Source organism: Phallusia mammillata, chromosome 3 (genome assembly GCF_965637545.1).
Source record: "Phallusia mammillata chromosome 3, kaPhaMamm4.hap1.1, whole genome shotgun sequence".
Classification (NCBI taxonomy): Eukaryota; Metazoa; Chordata; class Ascidiacea; order Phlebobranchia; family Ascidiidae; genus Phallusia; species Phallusia mammillata.
The window spans coordinates 25568592-25593263 of NC_137254.1; the positions used below are offsets into that span (position 1 = coordinate 25568592).

The 24672-nt window shown below is 37.2% G+C and overlaps 1 protein-coding gene across 1 annotated transcript; it reads right to left on the reverse strand.

Moving 5' to 3' along the window:
* Positions 1-1200: 1200 nt before the first annotated feature.
* LOC145218818 (uncharacterized) lies at positions 1201-24630 on the reverse strand. The gene is made up of 24 exons (XM_080086226.1): positions 23124-24630; positions 22598-22760; positions 21313-21457; positions 20446-20525; positions 20034-20196; positions 19791-19866; positions 19334-19514; positions 18760-18927; positions 18518-18597; positions 14559-14644; positions 12893-12995; positions 6198-6316; positions 5356-5511; positions 5005-5124; positions 4641-4790; positions 4451-4570; positions 4061-4171; positions 3870-3989; positions 3684-3803; positions 3496-3615; positions 3288-3407; positions 3097-3216; positions 2537-2651; positions 1201-2374 (listed from the first exon to the last, which is right to left on the reverse strand). Exons 11-24 carry the CDS (start codon positions 12976-12978, stop codon positions 2116-2118), a joined length of 1836 nt encoding a protein of 611 aa, XP_079942352.1. The 5' UTR covers positions 12979-12995; positions 14559-14644; positions 18518-18597; positions 18760-18927; positions 19334-19514; positions 19791-19866; positions 20034-20196; positions 20446-20525; positions 21313-21457; positions 22598-22760; positions 23124-24630; the 3' UTR covers positions 1201-2115.
* Between the last annotated feature and the right edge of the window lie 42 nt (positions 24631-24672).

Below are 24672 nucleotides of genomic sequence, written 5' to 3' on the forward strand. Positions count from 1 at the left end.
GTCTATATCGTGTTTTATTTTATTTTTAACACAACCGTATCTAACACCATACTTACTAATTAAACCCAACCCTCCTAAACAAGCCACATTTGTAGTTTTGTATTATTCCACCAAACGATGTGGTAGGTTATATTAACTCATACACACATTAATAACAACAATATGTTTCACATCGTTTGGCTCCCACTCAAAATAAACTTTACTTCCGCAAGTCACATCATGTATAAGTGCTACCCGTAAGATTGTTTTGTGGAACATTTAAGTTAGTCCAGGGGTCGGCAACCTTTTTTGCACCGCGGACCGTTTTTAAAAGTGAAATTTTTTCGCGGACCGGTCTTCAAAACAACAACAAATATTTAGCAACGAAAACGCCTACATTAAGTTTATCTTTCCCGGGCTACATGGGCAAAATGTTTTATAGCATTCAACCTGAAAAGTTATACGGCCCGGTAACGAACTCCTCGCGGATCGGTACCGGACCGGCGGTTGCCGACCACTAAGTTAGTCAAGGCTTTCTATTGATTTCTACAATATATAGGTTAAATAATGTAGTCATGTAAGAAATTTAGGAAAACGTTTTAGTGTAAGCTTTGCTGTTTTAAGATTTCCAAACTGCATTCCACAAAATGTGTCAAAAGTCCAGTAAGTACTGTTTGTGAGTTTATTACTTCTTGTTTGCTCAACCGTGGTGCGGAATTAGGTTTACTAGGCAGCCAGTGTGCGTGTTTTATATTGTCGCAAAAAGAGAACAAAGATTTTTGAACTTTCAATTTTAATGGCTTTGTTTTTTGATGAGTGTATTTTGTAAAACAAAATAAACCGATTAAATCCCTTTTTGATCAACCGTGATCAATTTCGTTGTCTTTAACAAAAAAATCATTCAAAACTTGTGCACTTTTAACGTGTTTATAGACGATCAGGTGATGGCAAAAAAATCAATAAATCGATGGTGATGACAAAAAAATGGCATAAAAACTAAATAGTAAAAACGTGAAATCGTAAACCTGTTCAAATTTATGACTTTTATCTTCCTATCCTGCGCATTCGAAAACTGTGAAGGATCCAATTGGATTAAGCATAAGTAAATTCAACAGTCACTTACGGCTCCCAAAACACTGGCCCAATCTGTCTCATCAATTTTAAATGACATTTAAAATTATTGTGAAATGAAAACACAAAAACCGTACCAGCCCATACAAAAAATGTACCAAGTGCCCTAGCATGAAGCGTATCTTTAATCAAATTGAAATTTCTGCAGAACAACCTACAACAAACCAGGGTGTTTAAAGCAAGGTAGGTTGTTTGCACGTAAGAACTAATTCTCTTCCTTGTTCAATTTAAAGCATGCAATGATATAATACTTGACAACGCTTTACCCAAAAACCTTGTCGCATTTTTTAGTTGAGTTTATTTCGCTTGGTAAAAGCACATACAGCGTCACAATGGCACTGAACAATCGCCAAGCCGGAAATAGTTGCTTAACGTTGAAACTTAACGGCACGCAAAATAGTGAATAGCACAATTAGTGGATCATGACTGAACGCGCTGCAGCTACACCGTGTTATGAAACGTTATGTGGCGGGAGCTCACCAGGAAATGAGTTAGCACGACAGTGAGGAAACGATGGTGAAACCAGTCGTAAGGGCCCTATACAAGCTAACCACTCGTGTTAGGAAAAAAAGGAAATGACTGTTTAAAGTCTTAGTTTACTTTAAACTAAGTTGTAGTGTTTGTTTAGTTAGAATAACGGCATTATTTTAGTGATATTTGAACAATTTACAATAAATGAGGATAAAAACAACAATAAAGCATTTTAAAATGGCAATAAAACGGTCATATATACATCGTTTTGTTGTTCTTCAACGAGACACAAAACAAATTGGCGTGTTTAAACAATTTCGGAAAGAGTTTTAGAATTAAACAGTTAAGACATTTTAATTGGAAATGATTACGAGCCGCAATAGAATCACAATAAATAGTAAAACCACGATTATTACCACAACTGACGCGCAGATGAAGTACACACAAATAGTAGACATAAAACTCAATGTGTAAGATTTACAGTTGATTTTAAAAGTTATATCTTTTATGTCGTCATGAGCCTTGTTTAGAACCTTAATGCAGCAATCTCTCACATATTGCAGATTGCCTCAAATAACAGTTGAGATCATCCATAGCATATTCATAAGATCGGCTCAAACCGCCACAGTGAGCATTAAGGCCACCGTTTGGCTCACCAGGCCAGAAATCGGTATTGTTTTTTGTGACTGGAACACCATCAACGTATTTCCAAACTCCTTCTTGTTCAAGGTCATTCAAACCAATGAAGTAATATGGCGCGGTTCGTGTTTGGAGCATGTTTGCGACAATCAAGCTTCATACAAAAAAGCAGATACAAGACCACTTAAGTTAAATACTCGAATTATTAGGTAATTCAACTTAAGGTTTCAACGGTCGCCTTGTTGAAACGGAGCTTCCAACTGTACCTTAATCAACGGTGTTTTAACGTGTTTGCAGATAAACCTATATTACATACTTGCGAACAGTTGCATTTCTCATTCCCCAGGTCGCCAAATCTCCGCCAATTGACTGGCAATATGTTCTTGCATCTGCCCAAATTCTTGCAGTGGCCATAATCAAGTGGTCATGTTCTATGAACGTGGTAAATCATTACCAAAACCAAATAAAATATACCAGGCTGCAAACAGAGACGTTAAACCGCATTAAGTCGACATTTTATGCAGAATCGGTGGTGTCTGCTGTAATTAATTAACCACTATAGGTTACCCATGCAACGCAGCGCCTGGTTGAAGATTGCCAGTTTGATTTTAGTCACCAACCACTTTTAGTATAAACACATGAGCACGTTTTCAGCTTGGAACAGCGCCTAACTGACATGGGCCTGATCGTGATTGAAATGCTTTGGCGCTTCGCTACATGAAAATGCTTATACTTGATGACCTTGATACAGATAAAAAGCCCCACGTTCGGCCTATACACCACCGAACCTACATATCGAATGCTCATGGATTGATTTTAGTCACAGAGCTCTTGAACAGTCCAAACCCAACTTTGCGCCTAAAATCATAATAATACCTTGCTCACAACGCTTTCCTGTGTGCCAAATGTCACAAGAACAACTATAGGATGTAGTGGTGTCCGAGCAAGTTCCGTTGTGTTTGCACAGACCGACGTTCGCAGAGCAAAAATTTGCCTCTGTAAAGTTTAATGCATAATGTCCAAAATATTGCGCCATACACAACGTCTGATTTATTAATGTAGCTCACCACAGCGCCTCCCATCTCCTGTGAAGTTTGCATCACAAATGCACTCGTAACTTCCCGCCGTGTTCATACAAGCTGCGTGTTCATGACATGCGTGTGTTCCACTCGTACATTCGTTGAAATCTGCGAGAGCAATGATTCTTGATTGAACAATGCATCAAAGGACTGTAATTTTTTAAACATAGAATGATACACAAGATATTAGACTAACCGCAATCCACACCATCGCCTGAGTAGTTTGCGTTGCAAGAACATTCGAAACTACCCGCTGTGTTGATACAAGTTGCGTGTTGATGACAGTTGTGTGTTCCTATCGTACATTCGTCGATGTCTGATAATAAAAACGTTTCAAACGTAATGTATGGTAATACGATCATGCTTTATTAGAGCCAATTATACCTGTTTCGCAATGCAGACCAATATAACCGCCAAGACATGAGCAACTGTAGCTCACATCGTTATCCACGCATGTTGCCTCGTTGCGACAAATTTTGTTATTTTGAGCACAGAAGTCAGGCACTGAAAAAGTACAGTAACGTTCACCGCTTAACTAGAAAACAAAAGGGAAGCAAAAAATTTTTTCACCGCATTGCCTTCCATCTCCTGTATAGTTTGCGTTGCAAGAACATTGGAAACTACCCACTGTATTGATACAAGTTGCGTGTTGATGACAGTTGTGTGTTCCACTCGTACATTCGTCGATGTCTGAAAAACAATATATATTTGATTATATTGACATCGGGCTTTTCGACTTCTTTCACGAGTTTTTTTTTTACCTATCTCACAATTTTCTCCTTGAGTTCCGCCTGCACAAGAGCAAAACTCCGCATTGATTCCTGACAAACATTTGCCCTCGTTTTGACAAGGTCTTATGCAGTGGTTGTTTCCTACCATAGTCAGTAATTTAACATGGAAAATATACTTAAATGTTCGAAGCTATAGGCCAGTTGTTCTCAAACTTTTTATTGTCGGGGCCAAATGGTAGTTTTTTTAAGTGTGTAAGGAGCCGCAAAAAACGAGACCTCAGAAAATCACTAAAGATTATTACTTTGAAAGCTAAAATAGCAATCTTTGGTGGTTTTCTGAGGTCTGGTGGAGCCGCAAAATAAGTAGTTGGGAGCCGCATTCGGCCCTGAGAGCCGCGGCTATAGTCACTATTCGCTTACTCGTGAATAAAAATGAACTTCGCGAAATGTCACATGAGTGACTCAAAACGCCGTTTTTTGTCGAAGCAACATACGAGGTTTGTTCTTCATAAGTATAAAATGTAACCGCTCCTCCGTTTTCTGCAAAAAAACAACAGCTGTTCATTTTCAACGATGTTGTGTTATTTCAAGCAAGTAAGGGAAACCAGACCTTTCAAAACCCCAGCGTGAATAGCAGCCGCACAAACAGACGAATTGCTGTTGTACAAATTTGTCCCACACACGTAGTTGGAACGACAACCAGAAGGACAATCAACTTCAGTCACTGAAAATTCCGGGTTTCCTTTTGTGCTGCATTTCACTACAAACAACAAATGAGTTTCGCAATTTGCCTAACAATAAACAAAATAGTTTAACTTTGAAATAAACAGTGTACTGTACTCAACGACAAAACAACAAATGAGTTTTGATATTTGTTTAAAGCAATGTATGCAGACGCCTCACTTTGAAATATACTAATTTGTGCTGCATTTTAAGAATAAGTTTACCACTGGCTTAGTAATGAGCGAACTCACTTTGAAACGAGTAGGTGAATGAAGCAGAATAGCATAATTCGCTGGTTACGTCGTATCTTTTGGTGCCTTCGTACTTGGACAGTGGATCACTTTTAAATACCTCAAAATACCCTCCGTCATCTAAACCAGATAATTGTAACAAAGTTAATAAAAATCTGAAACAGTGTCAAAAAAAACCGCTTTGTTCTCCAGTTCCGAAAACGTCGAAAGCGTAACGTTAAAACTGGCGTCATAAATTGATGAAACATACAGCACCAAGCAAACTTTTGAACTGCTCTCAAAATCGAAGCTGTCTTGTGGTGGCAAAATTTAGAAAGAATAAACTACACTTGATAAAAAACATCGACTTACTGTCCATTAGTCCGGCGTGCATCGCAGCAAGGCATAGAGGACCGCGGGCGTAGTCGTCAGTCCCACATAAATCTGAATGTTGCATCCAACAGCCGCCGGGACAAATTACTTTTGTGATTGAGTGTTTCAAATCCGACAGTTTTGTGTCGCATGTGGCTAAATAAAAAACGAAATCGTCAAACAAAGGTTCTTTAATGGACCTGATTTGGTGTTTGTACATGAGATGTTTCACCAATAAGTTTTTTGTCAATAAAACCAAGACACACGTTGCACTGTGCTAAAATATCTGCAACGGTTTGGGTCTTTAATGACAAATAAAGGGAAATTTCGGTAATAGGTATCAAGCAAGTAAGTTTACGTCGTTGACACTGTAATCATGATGCAACTTTCGGGGCAGTGGTTCTCAAACTTTTTCCTTATTATCTATGCTCAATGGTGGGCTGGCAAACGTAAACCACTCAGAACTAAATTGAAATGATTCCGCCAATTTTTTCGGCAACACTGCCGAGTATTCAGTTTTAGCCGAACCCAAATTCAGCCACATCCCTAATTCAAAGCCACGACAGGAGTCTTTCCGGGACTCGCGCTATGCCAAATAAGCAGGCAAGATTTTTCTAATCTGTGCCTTGCCTCTTGGGTCTAATTTGGATTAGGGCGTACAATTGGGCCCATTGAAACAGGGGATGTATATTTAATATATTCAGTGACTAAACGGAAAATTATTAGGCAATGGAATGTCAACCAGTACTAGATATATGAACTACAACGTACTAACATATAAGGTAGCCTACTATAAACAGTTCAAATACATAAATTGATGTTCTTGCTTTGTTGGAGTTTACCTTGCATTGACGCACATCTCTGAAAATGCAGCACATTCGTCAGGAAAAGATAACATGCAATAGTTCGATATGTCGGTGTAGGCATTATGCAATTCAAGTTCCAGGTGCAGTTATCATAGCTGTTTCAACGACACCTTTTTTATAAGTACTGAATATCATAAGTATAAGTACTGAAAATATTCCAGTCGCAATGTTCCTTAACTAAACAACCCTAGATGCTGTACATGTTAGAGTATCACATGCATGCACGCAAATACGTCGTATTTTTTTAAGTAGCCGATAGGTGATAGAATAATGACCAGTTGCGCTGGAAACCGCTTGATCAAATTTTTGTTTGCAGAGGAGCAGCTACAAATATTAATGAATTCGTGCGTGCTCCCAGTGTTGTGTATCTCTGGGATTCTCCGAAACATGCTGATTCCGGTCCAGGCCAATCGTTGACAACATGTACACATACTGTTTGCCAAACGCTAGTAAGAAAAGTAACGGAAGACGGGTAAGTGAGAATTTGCAGAGGTTCGGGCGGTCTTCTGGTACTACTCTCACAATTTAACAACGCAATAGGTTTGCGCAATGAGCCTCACTAAGTTTGTAGTTCACACTGCTGCCTCAAGATTCCTTGGAGCTAAACTCCAGAAAACACCAATTGTATAATCCGTTGATTACATTGTTGGTTTATTTGGTTATCAGCGACAGAAATATTTCAAGAAGTTTTATTCAAATAAAATCGTAATTAAAGTGAAAACAGTAATTAGCAATTAACACCAAAGTATAAAAGAATCCAAAACTTCATTTAAATATTTAATAGTACAGGTAATATTTCACAAACACGGTTAAGTATTAACTTGCAATCTATGTCTCAGTTCTAATTAGTTAAACTTATATTTGCCAGTTAATTAATTATTTCTTCTCGGTTTAGTATGTCTAATGGCCGTGGGAAGACTCGAGGTCAGAGTCGCTATTTTGTTTTGTCCGGCAATTGAGGCCGCCGGCACGCGCGCAGATTTCAGTTAAATTCGGCTAAGTCCGCGCGCCTCTATTTAAACTTAAACACTTAGAAAGGTTTAGTTTTTTAAGTGTCAGCGCTTCAAGTAAAACTCAAACACTTAATCGTTTTTCCAGACACTGTTAAATTTTCTAAGTCCAAACGCTTCAAGTTAAATTTAAACACTTAGTCATTTTTCTAGCAGTTGTTAAAATTTCTAAGTCCAAGCGCTTCAAGTTAAATTAAAATACTTTGTCAGTTTTCTAGCCTTATCTAAGCTAATGTAGGTCTGCTTTTTCTTTTGCTCCTGCCTGTCTAAACGTTAACATAAACATGGCAATTTTCCCAAAAATCGCGGTTTATATAGGCAGGAGTGAGGGGATTCCCGAGCGCTGTGAGCGGTCAAGTGTATATTGAGTGGTTAAAGAGGAGCTCGGAGCCGTTTTAGAGCGCGATGTATATTCTATGACGTACGGGAAGCTAGTTTTCTAGCCTGCTGTACGCGGCTGTGCTTTTGTTGTGGAAAAAGCTATACAAAATAGCGGGTGTTGGCATGTTGCCGCTGCAAATTCGTGATACCACACATAAGGAAGTGACGTAATTACTTGTCTGCTTATCACAACGACCAGGCCCATTGAAGACGTTATACCGAATCAAGCCACTCTCCCAAGCATTCCCATGTGGCAAGGTGTACCCCAGAAAAATCTACCTGTGGCGGGATTCGAATTACAAATGTATCGAATATCCGGTTTCAGCTACTTTTACAAAGATTCAAAAAACAACTGTAAAGCATACATAACTAAAATGATAATGAAACACAACTATCCTGATGTGTTCACTGTTTACGCGGTAGAAAAACTTTATTTTCGCGTCAAAACGGCTACTTTACAAAATTGCGTAACGTGAATCCAAGACAGGAGTCATTTTGAGACTTGGGATCTACTAACCGAGTCACACAGGCTTAGGGGTGAACCTGCCGAAAAGTGGCTATTAGGCACCGTTGCCTGCCCAGTAAGCTGCACCTGTGAGCTTAGGGATTGGCAGTTCGATCATGGATCGGCTAAGACGAGTACATTTTTATTGGGAATCCTATTTCGAACGTAATAGTTTCGGGTCTGTAAAAACTGTTTGTACCAATAACAATGTAGGTATCGGCCAAGTAGCCTTTTACTTGGCGAGCAACAACCGAGTTACATTTAGCATACCATTGTTGGTAAACAAAGTTACAAACTTAAAGCAGTTATAGAAATTGTACTAAAATAACAGAAGGAAACCTGCATACGTTTGTATAAAACTGAAAAGTTGCATAACAGAAACAGACTTGCAACACAGCCTACATAGCTCGAGTGATGGAGCACCAGTCCAGGATAAGACTCCCGTTGTTGGTTCAAAACTCACCATGTTTTCTAGCCTATGCCTTGACCCATGGGCATGATTGGTAGACTGACTCGCCGCAAGATCATTAACATTTGAGACAACAAGCGGTCCTGCAAAATGGGCATTAGTCAGGCCATTCCAATTATATGAAATGGTTGTCAGCAATGCAATAGCACTTGAATATGCACATGTTGAACCACATTATTACTGACCATCAGCGCAGTGTGCAAAAAGTTGAAATGCATATTACTCATAACAATAAAACACTGTCACGTAATTGAAAAATTCATATGTGTCTGTGTGTGTGTTGGAAGACCATCTTAACATGAAAAAATTATAAAACAACAAATGAAGTTACACAGCTGGCTTTCCTATATGTTGCAAATGTAAAAGTAGAAAGGTGGCTTAGCACATATTGCCATTTCACATACACTATAAACTAGTTCGGATTGTAGTAATCTGATTCTGGAAATCAATTCTTATTCTATTGCAATTCTCACAACGATTTTCACCTCTAGTTCTATATACAGGGTTGCCATCGACATGGACTTTAAAATAAGTACGACCAAAGATTCAAATTTTATACAAAACTAAACAACGTTTTTGAACAATGTATTTTTGAACATTTATGACTATATAATAAATGTGTTTTGTCAAATATTACACTGACAATGCTTTTGTAGCAAAATACATTTGTTCTAAACAGGGGCGGCTCCTGCGAGGGGGCTGCGGAGCTGCAGCTTTTTTCTTAACACCCCCATGTGGACAGTATTTGCAACCAAGTGCAATCATGTGTATATATTGATATAATGGACATGTACTGTTTGTCTAAACAGTAGCTGCTAAATTGCTTCTCAGGAAGTGTTTCTTAAGAATGAACATTCTAAAGACAAGATAGTAGTGACCACCAAGCGCATCCTATTGTTCACAAAGAAAAGCTAGTTACTGAAATGAAAATGTTTCTGTAGATCTGATGTTCATGATTAAATAATCTAGATTCTAGAAATCTAGATGATGTTTTGACAAGTGAAATTACTAGGATGAAAAATCATTTTTGCTGTTTCCATGAGTCCTTCAAAGACAAAACAGTTCTTTTTAACACTGAAAAGGATGCAAACTTTTCTTAGGAACACCATTATTTCCAAAAGACTTGCACTTGCAGTGCTAGCACTAAATAGAAAAAACAGTTTCTTAGTTGTCATTTGGAATCAAGGAAGAAGCTATCAATTATCATGCTCAAACTATAACTTTATGATTCATTTTGGTTGTAAAAAGGAAGCACAAGGTTTAACTAGAATAGTGGTTTTCCTATATGTTGCCACTTTATATATACTACATCATGTTTAATGATGTATCACATATACCATTTACTATATTTATAATGGATATATTTTGGCACCTACATTTCATTGGGTCCCTATCTTTTTCCTGGCACTTTATAACATAATTGTTTCTGCAAGCATAATCTAATGGGTCCCCACACATATGCATATGCGATTTGGTAACAGTAAAAATAGGGCACAGTCATTGTTAGATATTTACCAATTAACTATACACATCATTTGATCTACACATATGATTGTTTTTGCAAGCAAAAACAAATGGGTCCCCACACACGCGTTTGTGCGGATTTACGGTAAACAAACATCCTGGTTATTTTTAGATTCTTAAGGAAAAACTTAACCAACTTTAGCCTTAACCCAACTTTAAAAGTTTTTTCTGTATTATTTTTGCATCATTATTGTCATATAATTACAAAAAACAGTAAATAAGAACAGGAAAAATGCTTTCAATTTAATCTCATGCTTTGACCTTGATATTGTCGTTCAAGGTCAGTTTTTAAACACAATTTTCCAAAACTGAAAATGAGCTTGATAACTTAATAAAACGACATAGCATGGCTGCTCAAAAACAGCTGATTTCTAATGCTGCATTCACCCGCCCTCATCGTAAACAAGTGAATTCTGAGCACTCCCGCTGTATTCACCCGCCTTAATCGTAAACAAGTGAATTACTACCTTGAGAGTTGAGACTTGTATCTGACTGACAGTGTACACATATCATGGACTGTAAAAGTAACTATTTGGCCGATTAAGGCAAATTTTTAAATACTAAACGAATAACCTACTGCAAACAATTGTTTAACATTTCAGCACATTAGGGCTTGTATTTTTGGCCTAAAACTTATTATTTTGGGGTTTAAGGGGTAAACATGGGTGAATCCAATAAAAAGTTACAAAATTCTTTAGAATAGCTTACATTGCACCAACCAACAAAGCACGAAACCCTCAGATTATGTACTTGGGTCAGTACAGCCGTTTTTAATTTTTTTTCGTTTTGGGGGCCTGTGGGTGAACCGCTGGGTCGTTTGGGGTCAAACTTCAGGAGGATCAAATTCGGGACAATAACTAACATCTGTGCAAATTTGAATAAATTTAAAGCACTCTTTCTTGACCAAATGCATTTAACAAACCAGCGTTAGACAGAAACGAATATTTTGGGGTTAAGGGGTGAAAATGGGTAAATCTTTTTTTAAGGTACAAAATTCTTTGAAATACCTTATATTGCACCAAACAACAAAGCATATAATTTCTAAATGAAGTACTTTAGCAAGTATAGCCGTTTTAAAAATTTCACGTTTTGGGGGCTGTGGGTGAACCGAGGGATCAAACAGGGTCAAAATTCACATGGACCATCTTAAGACCAATATCTATAATGTGTGTAAATTTAAAAAAGTTTGAACCATTCTTTCTTGACCAAAACGTGGGAACAAATCTGCGTTAGAAAGAAAAATAATATGGACAAAAACAATAGGGAAGGGGAAGGGGACCCATAACAATATGGTTTCAAATTAAGTGACAGTGTTGTAAATTTTAAAGCTTAAAGGAGTTTGGCACTTTAAATAAAGGAATTATAAGCTATTTGCCAGCAAATAAAGCTGTAAGTATAGCAGTTAAGAAACTGAAAGACAATTAATAATCTGTGCACAAAAATTCAAAGAAAATATGTTTAAATAAACAAGTTCTGACACAAATGTAATGTGGTTGTTAAATTTGTCAGTTATGATACCAATAAAAAGCTGTATGGCTAGTTTTTTTGTGTGGCAATAATCTGTGAAGAGTCATAGAATATGTTGAAAACACTGACTGTGACTATAAGTTACTTAAATGAAACATGACCATTTTTTTAATGTTGTCTAACTGAAATACTTCGACCTTTTTCGGCTCATTTATAACTATGTTTACTAATACTTTTTTTTCTTATTTTTGTTCTATATTCTTGTTGTGTTTTACCGTATTTACAACCGCTTCGTTTCGAGTCTGTGTCATGTGTGTTTTTGTGCCACATTATTACTGCATGTGAGTTGGCCCGTCGCTGTGCAAGTAAACAAAATACACAAATGATATCGTCTGCTGTTTACACTCGTGTACATTATTGCGTAACAAAAATTACGTCACAATGGAGTTGCAAATTAAGATTTGTATTACTTGTTTTTCTACACAACACAATGGTTAGAAAACTAGAAATGAAGCTTTTCTATATTTTGCCAACTTATATATATTCAATAAAGGCTAAAATTTGGAGCAGCACCCCCACAAATTTTAGGCACGAGCCGCCACTGGTTTTAAATATGAAAGCTGAAAAGTTTTAAACTGGTTATTATTTTTTCCAACCTTGTCCTATTTTAAAACATTTTCGTTTTCTCTAAATCTTTTTTAATAGGGTATCATGTTAGTCAACATTTTTTTATCCATATTGTTTGTTTCTGCAGGCAGAAACTCATGGGGTGTAAACAGTCTATTCAAGGAATAATAATGTGAAAGTTGGTGCACAGCAATCAATAATCTTTTTAAATATTCATGAAGTAAGAAGTACAAACTATTCAAATCTCAGTTAATATATACATTGTTTGAAGTTTGACCTGTTTTAAAGGGCAGTTGGGGTAAGTGGTGGGGTTGAACCTCAAAATGGCATATTCTGTAAACTGTCCAAATTTGATTCAACTCGGACATTATTTTCTCCCATTTGAGGGGGCTAGTGGGTGATATGGAAAAACACAACAACCCACACCTAAAACTGGCATAAGACACTAACTGTCCAAACAAATTTTAGGCATTATAGAAGTTAGTGGGTAAAGCAAAGGGCCACAGGGTAAAACATAAAATCAACTAATTATGTTGGAGATAAGTGACACCAAAATACTGCAATGTTTGAAACTTACTAAAATGTAACACAAAAGTTGATCACTCAATCTGTCCACTGGTAAAAAATATTATTTTGGTGTAAGTTTAGTTATAAAAACATTCTAAAAAGAACAAATAGTTAAACTTACTGGTTAAGTGCGTGTTCTTCATGTACACTGCCGACCCATACATTCCCTTGTTCTTGTTTAATCCAACTCTTCTTATGAATGAACATTGCTCATATGCAAAGACCTGTTTGTAAAAAAAACATGATCACTATATTTATTTGATGTCTGGTAGGGTGTACAATTTTGTGTGTTTTGCAGTTTAGCAATACTCGTAATTGAAACTTAAAGCTCGAATCACCCAGTCCGTTGCTTGGTGAGTGAAGACTAAAAATCCTTATAGCAATAGATGTAAGTTCCGACAAATCACTTAGTCGTTCACCCTTTGGTTTTAAAGATATATATATTTCGGTATTACAGCATCGTCAGTATCTACGAACAAGCAGAAAGATTCATAAAAAATTAATGAAAACAGTATGCATAAAAGACCTACTAATAAAAGTGTAAAATGGAATGTTAAAAAACGTTAAAAAACGTTACTCAAGCTGCAGCGGCAACCAACGCACCGAGTGAACCACTACCGCATCAAACAAGCGAACAGACAAGAAAAAGAAAAAATACATTACAGGTGCGCGGCCGGAGGGAGGAAACAAGGCAACTTGTATATTAATGTCCGACAAAAATCCACAGGCAGAGAAAACACGCTGGTTGACGAGATACGGCGATATAAACACAAACAAACTGGAGGGGAAGGCGAAGGACGTTATTTTACTCTAGGAAGAACCATTTTTTGGATGTTTTTGCTTGCACCACTTTTGTTTAGCCATTTGTCCTCGTAAATGTCCAATAAATGAACCGGTGGTTTTTGTACGAACTGCACAAAAAAACATAGAGCGATGTCTAAATGTTCTTCAAATATGTCGCTGTGTGCGATAGCGTAGTGGTGCGCCAAAGCCGTTTTGTCGTCGTTTGCGTTGTGTTGATGAGTCTTCCATACCGACCTGTGGCTATTCCAACGGATGGAAAATCGGTTTTTCGTCTGGCCGACATACTGCGCATTGCAAATTCGGCATGTTGCCACATAAATGCCGAAATCCCTACATGTTAGATGGGACGCTAATGTGAACACCTCGTTTGGTGTAGTGAGGCTGTCGGATGCGTCCACCATAGACATGTGGTTACCGAAGTGGCCACACAATGCACAATGGCCGCATGGAAAAGAACCCGGCAGTGATGAAATGTTAGTCAAAAAACTGCTTTGCGCGATAGTTCTGTATCTTGTGAGGATCCTAGCCAGAGTCGGTGGCTTTCTGTAGGAAATCATCACATTCGGTTGCAGCAATCGTTCTTCGTTCAAATCGTTCTCATAATATAAGTTGCCTTGTTTCCTCCCTCCGGCCGCGCACCTGTAATGTATTTTTTCTTTTTTTTGTCTGTTCGCTTGTTTGATGCGGTAGTGGTTCACTCGGTGCGTTGGTTGCCGCTGCAGCTTGAGTAACGTTTTTTAACGTTTTTTAACATTCCATTTTACACTTTTATTAGTAGGTCTTTTATGCATACTGTTTTCATTAATTTTTTATGAATCTTTCTGCTTGTTCGTAGATACTGACGATGCTGTAATAGCGAAATATATATATCTTTAAAACCAAAGGGTGAACGACTAAGTGATTTGTCGGAACTTACATCTTTTGCAGTTTAGGTTATTAATAAATTTTATTTAAATATGAGGTCAGATATATGCCAAGAATACCTTGCATTGCTTGACACAAATTTTGCACAGTATTGTTCCATGTTTTTCTTTCAAATGTTTCTGGAATTGACTAAAGTTTCTTTTTTCTGTAAGTATATACATATACTCTGGATAAAAGTGTTTAACTGTACACTTGTGCTCTAGCGATTGGTTTTTGCACAATTTCAACAACCAATCACAGCACAAGACAAAAAATATGGTTAAAGCACATCAACAAATGTTCACATAGTCTTATGTATCTAATTAACTAAACCGACTGGAATCAGTTAATTCAGGCGATAACCCACTAAAATAGGCATGTAGCTTTGATTGTGGAGGTCCAAAAATCGAGAAATGGGAAAGGCTATAGCCTTGGTGTTTTTCATAAAATCGAGCACAGATTTTGGGTTTGCGATACGTATTTGAAACGATTCACAGGGGCGGTAGGAGGGAAAAACCGACAGGAATCAGTTAATTCAGGCGATAACCCACCAAAATAGTCGTGTATCTTGAATTTTGGGTAGTCCAAAAATAGAATGAAGGAAACGGCTACAGTCTTGTTTTTTTTTACCTAAAATCGAGCTCAAATTTTGGGTTTGTGATACGTATTTAAAACGGGTTGGAGGGGCAGTAGAAGGCAGAAATCAGTTTGAAATCAGCTAATTCAGGCGACAACCCACTACAATAGGTGTGTATGTTTAAATTCAAAGGGGCCCAAAATTCGAAAAAAGGGAAATGCTATAGCCTTTGTGTTTTTCCTCAATTGAGCAGAAATTTGGGGTTTGCGATACGTAGTTGAAACGATTTAGAGGGGCGGTAGGAAGAAGAAACGGCCTGGAATCAGTTATTTCAGGCGATAACACACTAAAATAGGCGTGTATCTTGAATTTTGGGGATCCAAAAATCGAAAAAAAGGAATGGCTATAGCCTTGGTGTTTTTCCTAAAATCGAGCACAGATTTTGGGTTTGCGATACGTACTTAAAACGGTTTGGAGGGGCGGTAGGGAGCAGCAACCCACTGTAATCAGCTTAAAATCCGTTAATTTGGGCGATAACCCACTTAAATAGGCGTGTACCTTAAACTGTGGAGGCCCAAAATCGAAAAAAGGGAAAGGCTAGGACCTTGGTGTTTTTCCAAAAATCGAGCACAAATTTCGGGTTTGCGATACATATTTAAAACGCTTTGGAGGAGCGGTAGGAGGCAGAAACCAACTGGAATCAGTGAATTCAGGCGATATCTAACAAAAATAAGCGTGTATCTTAAATTGTGGAGGACCAAAAATCGCAAAAAGGAAAGGCTAGGGCCTTGGTGTTTTTCTTAAAATCGAGCAAAAACTTTGGGTTTGCGATACGAATTTAAAACGGTTTAGACGGGCGGTAGGAGGCAAAAACCGACTGTAATCAGTTAATTCATGCGATAACTCACAAAAATCGGCGTGTATCTTGAATTTTGGGGGTCCAAAAATAGAAAAAAGGGATCGACTATAGCCTTGGTGTTTTTGCTGAAATCGAGCACAAATTTTGGGTATGCGATACGTATTTAAAACGCTTTGAAGGGGCGGTAGGAGGCAGAAACCGACTGGAATCAGTTTGAAATCAGCTAATTCAGGCGACAACCCACCAACATAGGCGCGTATGTCAAATTTTGAAGGGGTCCAAAATTCGAAGAAAGGAAAGGCTATAGCCTTTGTGCTTTTCCTAAATCGAGCAGAAATTTGGGGTTTGCGATACGTAGTTGAAACGGTTTGGACGGGCGGTAGGAGAAAGAAACAGACTGGAATCATTTAATTCAGGCGATAACCCACAAACATAGGCGAGTATCTTGAATTTTGGGGGGTCCAGAAACAGAATAAAGGGCAAAGGTATAAGCCTTGGTGTTTTTCCTAAAATCTTGCAGAAATTTTTCGTGTACGATACGTATGTGAAACGATTTGAAGGTGCGGTAGGAGGCAGAAACTGACTGCTTGTGCTTCTATTTTACAACTTAAATGAATCATAAAGTTCTAGTTTGAGCAAAATAATGGATAGCTTCTTCCTTGATTTCCAAATGACAACTAAGAAACTGTTTTTTTCCTTGTATTTAGTGCTATCACTGCAAGTGCAAGTCTTTTTGGAAATAATGGTGTTCCTTACAAAAGTTTGCATCCTTTTTAGTGTTGACAAGAATCGTTTTGCCTTTGAGAGACTCATGGAAATTGCTGGCTAACTGGCTTTTCTTTTTATAAGTTTCAGTAACTTTTCTAACAACAGGATATGCTTGGTGGTAACTACTATCTCCCCTGTAGAATGTTCATTCTTGAGAAACATTTCCTGTGAAGCAATTTAGCAGCTACTGTTTAGAGAAACAGTACATGTCCAGTATAACAATACACAAGATTGCAAATACTGTCCACATGGTGTGTTAAGAAACCAAAACTTGAAATTGTCATGACTAAGATATTTCAAAATTCCTGTTGCTTGTGCAATTGTTTGTTCTGCATTTAATATTGCCTAAATTTCAGTAAGGCATTTAACTTCACAGTCACAAAGCTATTTTTTCTTTGTTGGCATTCAAAACTAAAACTGAGTAGTTCTTGTGGTTGCTTATTCCTGCATGACATATTAGGAATAGCGGATGTTTTATCCCAGTTTTCTTAACTTTTTATTCAGGTTTTTATTATAAAGGTTAATCGCGACTTTTCAAACGGTTAGATGACCTTTTTTTCTTTTTCAAGGTGGTAGATACACTTTTTAAGTAGATACACTTTTTTGGGTAGATACACTTTTTTTTCACCCTTTTTAATTCAATGATCACTGCAAAAACTAAAGCCTACTTACAGTCATCTTAAAAAAAACACGACTAACCTTCAAAGAATAAATTAAAAGATGACAAAATAATTATTTAACTGTACTCACTGTCGAAAGAATATAGCAAACGGGTTTGGTTTTGTAGCACAGTAAACCCGGAACAGACAACACTGAACTACAGGCCGGTTCACACGCTGCGTGATTGGTGGAGCTGCGCGAGCCGCAGCACCCTGTCGCCTATTTCGCCCAGCTTGTAGCTTTTCCAACTGCGCATGCGCACAAGTGCAAAACGTCATGAAACGTCACGATTAGTCATGAAACTGGAGCTGCAGTTCCACCATAGATAACATATTAATGCCATAATTTTTTTTAAAATGAAAAAAATGCCGATCAAGGCGGAAATTTTACTTATAAAAATTATACTTTGGAATAAAAAAATAAGTATCATGAAAGTTATCTGTAATGTTGTGGTGGGAATATTAAGTAAAAATATCTGGGGGGTGCTGCAGCTCCGCAGCACCCTAGCACGAGCCGCCCCTGGTCTTGGTGTTTTTCCTAAAATCGAGCACAAATTTTGGGTTTGCTTTGCAGAGGCGGTATGACGCAGAAACCGACTGGAATCAGTTAATTTAGGCGATATCCCACTGAAATGGGCGTTTATTTTTCTATTTGGGGGATCCAAAAATCGAAAAAGGGAAAGGCTATAGCCTTAGTGTTTTTTCTAAAATCGAGCAGAAATTTGTGGTCTGCGATACGTATTTGAAACGATTTGGAGGGGCGGTAGGAGTCAGAAACTGACTGGAATTAGTTAAAAATCAGTTGATTCAGGTTATAACCCACTAAAATAGGCGTGTACCTTAAATTGTGGATGCCCAAAATCGAAAAAGGGAAAGGCTATAGGCTTGGTGTTTTTCCTAAATCGAGCAGAAATTTAGGCGTGTATCTTGAATTTTGGGGGGTCCAAAAATCGAAAAAATGGAATGGCCATAGCCTTGGTGTTTTTTCCTAAAATCGCGGAGAAATTTGGGGTTTGCGATACGTATTTAAAACGGTTTGGAGGGGCGGGAGCTGGTCAAAACCGTCTGGAATCAGTTAGCTACTGGGAAAACTCACTTACATATGCGTGTTTCATTAACATTTCGCTTACCCGAAACCGATAAAGGGAAACTTCGTCTCTATTTAAGTTTACTTACATTTGATATTTCATTGCTTCCTACCATTCATCTAGTTTTGCTCATCAATTTTTCCACTACGCGTCGTTTTTGACCAAGATCTGCAACAAGAACATCCTGTTATTTATTGAAAGATATTGTGAACCAACGTTACTAATGTACATTGCACCATAGCAGACTTTTGTTCTTGTTTGGATATTCATATGATTGTTTTTATCAGTTGGTTTTAAATAACGGTTTGCACAAGAAGTTACTTAACACACCTCTTTTAATTCAATCATGCGATCACCCAGTGTCTTATCACAATCACCATAGCGGAAGAAATCATTTGTGATCTCCAAAAATTCTTCAGGTTGACATCGCCATTTGGTCTACTATTGGCTTTCGGTATTGCTGGTGTTGACGATTGGAGTTTATGTCTTGCTCAGTAACTACAAATAGAAAGCAATTACTTAATTTTTAGGGCGTGCGAACATCAAAAAAAGGGAAAGGCTACAGCTTTGGTGTTTTCCCCAAATTCTAACAGAAATTATATGTTTGAGTATATCCTATTTGAAACGGTTTGGAGGCGCTGTAGGAGGCAGAAACCGACTGGAATCTGTTTAAAATCATTGAATTCGGGCGAATTCGGGCCCACTACAGTAGGAGTATATCTTTAATCTTGGGGGTTCCAAATTCGAAAAATGGGAAAGGCTATAGCCTTGGCATTTTTTTAAATTATTGGAGGATATTGTAAACCAATATCACCATTTCTAGTTTTTAGTGTTCAAATGATTTTCTGATGATTGTTGTCACTTGTTTTTACAACAGTTTTTTTTACGAAATTGCTAAACACACCTCGTTCAATTCAATCACGCGAACTCCCAGGATGGCTTCCATCACCCAGTGCCTTATCACAATCACCACAGCAGAAGAAATCATTTGTAAACTCCAAAAACTTCTTCAAGCAGTTATCGTCACTTCGCCTAATTCTTCGTTGTCGGTGTTCCTGGTGTTGATGATTGGAGATGATGTCTTGCTTAGTAATGGCAAACAAAAAGCATTTTCTTAATTTTTGGGAAGTTAAAGAATCGAAAAAGAGAAAGGCAACGGTATTTTTCCTAAAATCAAGCAGAAATTTTAATTTGTGATTCGTATTTAAAACGGTTTGGAGGTGCAGTAGGAGGCAGAAACCGACTGGAATCAGTTTATAGCCAGTTAGTTCAGGCGATAACTCACTTGAATAGGTGTGTTTCTTTAATATTTCGCGTGCCCGAAACCGATAAAGGGAAACTTCATGTCTAGGTTTACTTACATTTGATATTTCATGGTTTTCTACTTTTCCGTGATTTTAGCTCATTCTTCATTATTTACTAAGATCTGCAGCAAGACTAATAAGAACATTGAGTTATATATTGAAATATATTACTAACCAACATTACTTAAGTGAATTGCACCAAGGCAGAGTTTATTTCTAATTTGAGTATTAATTGTGTTTTCAATAATCTTTTCATCTCGTTTTTTCAGAAGAGTTTGCCTACGAAATTGTTTAACACACCACTTTCAATTTATTTATGCGATCTTCCAGAATTGCTTTCATCACCTAACGTCTCATCACAATCACCACAGCAGAAAAGATCATTTGTGATCTCCTAAAACTTCTTTAGGCTGACATCTCGTTGCCGGTGTTGACGAAGGGAGTTTTTTTTCTTCCTCTCTAACTGCAAATATACAGCAGATAGTCAAACATGGTTCGTGTGCCAAGTCGACAAACAAAAGCTTAGTTCCAAACAGAAGTTTTAGGTTTGTATTTGAAACGGTTTGGATGTGCGGTAGAAGACAGAAACCGACTAGAATCAGTTTCAAACTGCTATATGCAGTTAATCGATTAAAATATGCGTGTTTCTTTTAATATTTCGCTTCCCTGAAACCGAAAAAGGGAAAGTTCATCTTTATTTAAGTTTACTTACATGTGATATTTCATTGTTTTGTACTATTTATCTAGTTTTACTCGTCCGTTTTTCCAGTCCACATCGTTTTAGACCAAGATCTGCAACAATAACTAATAAGAACATCGAGTTATTTATTGAAATATATTATTAACCAATATTACTAAAGTGCACTGCAGCAAAGCAGACTTTTATTTATAGTTTGAGTGTTTATATGATTCTTTGTTTATTAATTCAGCAGATGCACAGTGGCTGCTTACTTCACTTCAACACAACATGCAGGGAAACTTAAGTCACGTTTGCGCTTTTCCAAAACGGAATCGGCAAGAAAGCGCTTTTGCCTAAAAGCTAAAAACTAATTGCCTTCGCGGTAAAGAATGCGTTTTGATTGACGCTAATCGAAGAAGTATGCAGCACAAGTGAACATGTAACATTTAAATGCAAGAAGACACAAATCGACTGAAACCAGTATTTGATATATTTCAGCTATAATTCACTAAAAATGGGCGCATTTTAAACATTATTTAAGGCTCCGCAAACTAAAATTAGGAAAACGCTTTAGCCATGGTGTTTTTACTAAAGTCGGAAAGAGTTGGGTACGGTAAAAGGCAGAAACCGACTATAATCACTTTAAAAGAATGGTACTCGGCGCAAAGCCACTTAAATAAGTGCCGAAAACCGACAAAAGAGAAAATATGTATAAATTACGTTATGTAAGCGTGTTTTAACTGGCATCACTACCAAAATTCCAAGTAGTGGTCGAACAATGCCTGAAGACTGTGTTAAATATAAGTTAATATGGCGTACATTGCTTCTCTGGGATAATTGTATCGGTTAATTCGCTTGTCATAATGTAATATTAAATGCATGCCTGGAGTTTTATCTCACCTCACAGTAGATCGGTTTTGTCTGATGTTGAATGTTCACGACAATAGCTCAAGCAGATAAAACTGTTTAGCTCTCCAAAAACGTTTTCCAACAGTCATCACAGCTTTGATCTTTGTTGCTGGTGTTCCTCCACTTTGTCAGTAAACTGCAAAACGAAAGCGGATTTATAAAATGGTTTTGGTAACCTATAAATGTAAAAAAGTTTTTTGGCAGATATTTTTTAAAACGCACAAGTTTTAACTATTTTTTGGAATTACAAATGATCCCATGTACAACAGACGAGAAAGCAGCCAATGCCTAAAACAGCACAGCTGAATATCTCATTAAAACTTGTTCAGCCAAAAACAGCCTTTCCTAAGCCTCTACACGTAAACACATCATAATGGAATCAAATGGAATATCACGAACATCTACATTTCACCAAATCTGTAACTAATATTATCGTCTTGCCATAATAAACGTAAATATCTTTACGCAGTGTGCAACAAACAACATTGGTTTAACAATATAAATTCTACCTTCGGCTGTTGTTCACTTATATTATCTGATCCATATCCAAAAGCAACGCGACACATTTCAAAACTGTTACATAAGCAATCACTACAGCATTATCATACCTAAGACTATTAACATAAGTTCTAAGTCCTTGCACGATGACTGCTTACTGCACTGCAACACAACACAGAGGAGATGAGATTGTACGTTTGCGCTTTGCCAAGAACGAATCGGCAAGAAAGCGCGTTTGCCTGAAGACTAATTGCCGTGGCGTTAAAGAATGCCCCTGGTCGAAATGCGTGTGCAGTACAACAGAACAGGTAACATTTAAATGAAAAATAAAACCGAAAACAGCCATAGCCTACTACAAATTATTTTAAGTAAGGAATCGTTAAAAAATGTAAAACAGAAAAGTCAAGCGTTGCAAATACGGAACAAAGCAACAAAACAGTTTCCGTTTTTACATTTTTAGCCAATTTTTGACAAGTGCTATTGTTTTTTGAACGAAGCGTACCGAATGTGGCTACAATTTGCGTGTAATATTTTGGTTTTGCGATTCCTAAACGACGTTTCGTTTGGAGATACGGTAATAGCCAGAAATCGACTGAAACCATTTTAAAAAAAGGATATTTCATAAAAAAACACAAACATAGGTATATCTCGTTATTTTTTTAAGATCCTAAAAACCGAAAAAGTGGAAAAGCTTAAAATTAGGTTTCACTGACAATATAAAGCATAAACGCCTGGTAATGGTCAAAAATAAAGAAATGTGATGTGGGCTTTATCTTACCTCAAAGTTGATTGTTGCCAGTTCACAAAATTGGTCCTCTCTTCTGATGTTGAACGTTCCAACAATAATGAAAATCGTTCGAGTTTTTCAGGAACGTCTTCCAACCGTTATCACAGCTTAGTTCATCTTGTTGCTGGTGTTCCTTCACTTCAGAGTCAGTACACTGCAAAAAAGAAAGCGGATATTTAAAGTCGTTGAAAACACTGGTGGTGACAACAACGAATTGTGAGGCGAATACAATAAACAAGCTCTTTTTTAGTTAATTTTTTGAACGTATAAGTTGTTGTTGGCGTAAAAAAATCCCATGATATTTTACAACAGACGAGAGAGTAGCTTTTACTTAAAACAACAAAGCAAAGTAGCTACTAAAACCTGTAACTGCCTTCCCTACTGCAAGCTCCCACTGGTACACATTTATTGAAGGACACTCGGGTATCATGAACGAGCACACACACACATCGATGACCAATATTATCATCTTAGCATATAACACGGAAATGTGTTTACGTAGTAACATAACTTCTACCTTCAGCTGTTGTTCGATTCCAACATTTCATTCATATCCAAATGAAACATGACACATTTTGAAACTGTCAAACTAAAGAACATATTTTTGATTACAGTATTATGACACCAGAACGAAAACAGAAATATCAGTTAGTCCATGTACATTGACTGCTTATTTCACTGCAACACAACACACAGTAGACATGACTGAAAGTTTGCGCTTTTTTTAGAAACGAATCGGCAAGAAAGCGTGTTTGCCTGAAGACTAATTGCCGTTCCGTCAAAGAATGCATTTGGACTGATTAGTTGAAACACATGTGCAGTACATGCCATATCAAATGCAAAATTTCCAAACCAAAAAGTTAACTGGTTTTGTTACTGTTAAAGCATCCATTACCAAAGAACAAAATCACAACATGCATGCGGTTAATTCACAACATTTACTAGGGGATACTTCGGCCGACATGTCCGACCTAAAATCACACTGGTGGTGACATGTAAAACAAAAACATGGCCGCCAGGTTATCTGCTGCTTAAAGTTATGCTCGTTGAAGAATCGCTTCTAAACTAAACTTGTCCCCAAGATAAAGTTACTTTCGGCTAACTACAATAAAATATACTTACAACAAACATTTGAAATGTGGTTATGGCTCAATAATCAACTATTTCAATTATTACTCATCAGCATAGCCAGACATGATCCCTAACACTATGCTGCCTTGTTATGGATGTATAAAAGTTTATTAAAAACATCCGTAAAGTATATGTATAGGCCTAGAAAAATATGATGTTTCATCCTTACACCTAACATAAAGCGCCAAACTTGAACAGAGATTTTTAAAAAAAGTTTACGGTTTTAACTATCACCTATTTTACAGAAACAAACCACAATAACTTTTTTGTCTGGAATAATGTTTTTGGTCATTATTCAACAAACAAAAGACAATTTGTATCAAAAATCCAAATCTATAGCGTTTACTACTGAAGTTAACCTGCATACTTCCACTGATACAGTAAAACTCAGGCCCAGCAAATTTCACCAACAACTAATAAAGATTATAGCTGATATACAAACATAAATAAAACCTTTTTACTGGAAAAGTAAACGATCTATTTTAAAACATTATGTAAGAACCAACAAGCTATTAATAATGCAAGGTAACTAACTACAACTGCTTACTTTACTGCACAGCATAATACAAGAGACTCAAGTCACGTCGGCGCATTGCTAAAAGCGAATTGGCAAGAAAGCGCGTTTGCCCGAAGCCTAATTGCCGTCGCGTGAAAGAATGCCTTTGGACTAAAGCTAGACAAGCTGCATGTTTCTAAAGCTTTGGTTGGCTAATTTGGTTTTAGTTTTAAGTAGCTATTGTCAAGGTGCACTATATGACAAGTTTAGTAACCTTGAATATTTGGCCAACGTACTGCACTATCCTTTTGGTGGTTTGTAATTTGGTTTGAAAACAACTGTTTGATCTCCTGCTGAGAGTCTAAGTAACATGGGCTCATGTGCTTAGACATTTTTGCAACGATCAACTGTCTGAATTAAGATTGTTCTTGACAACGTA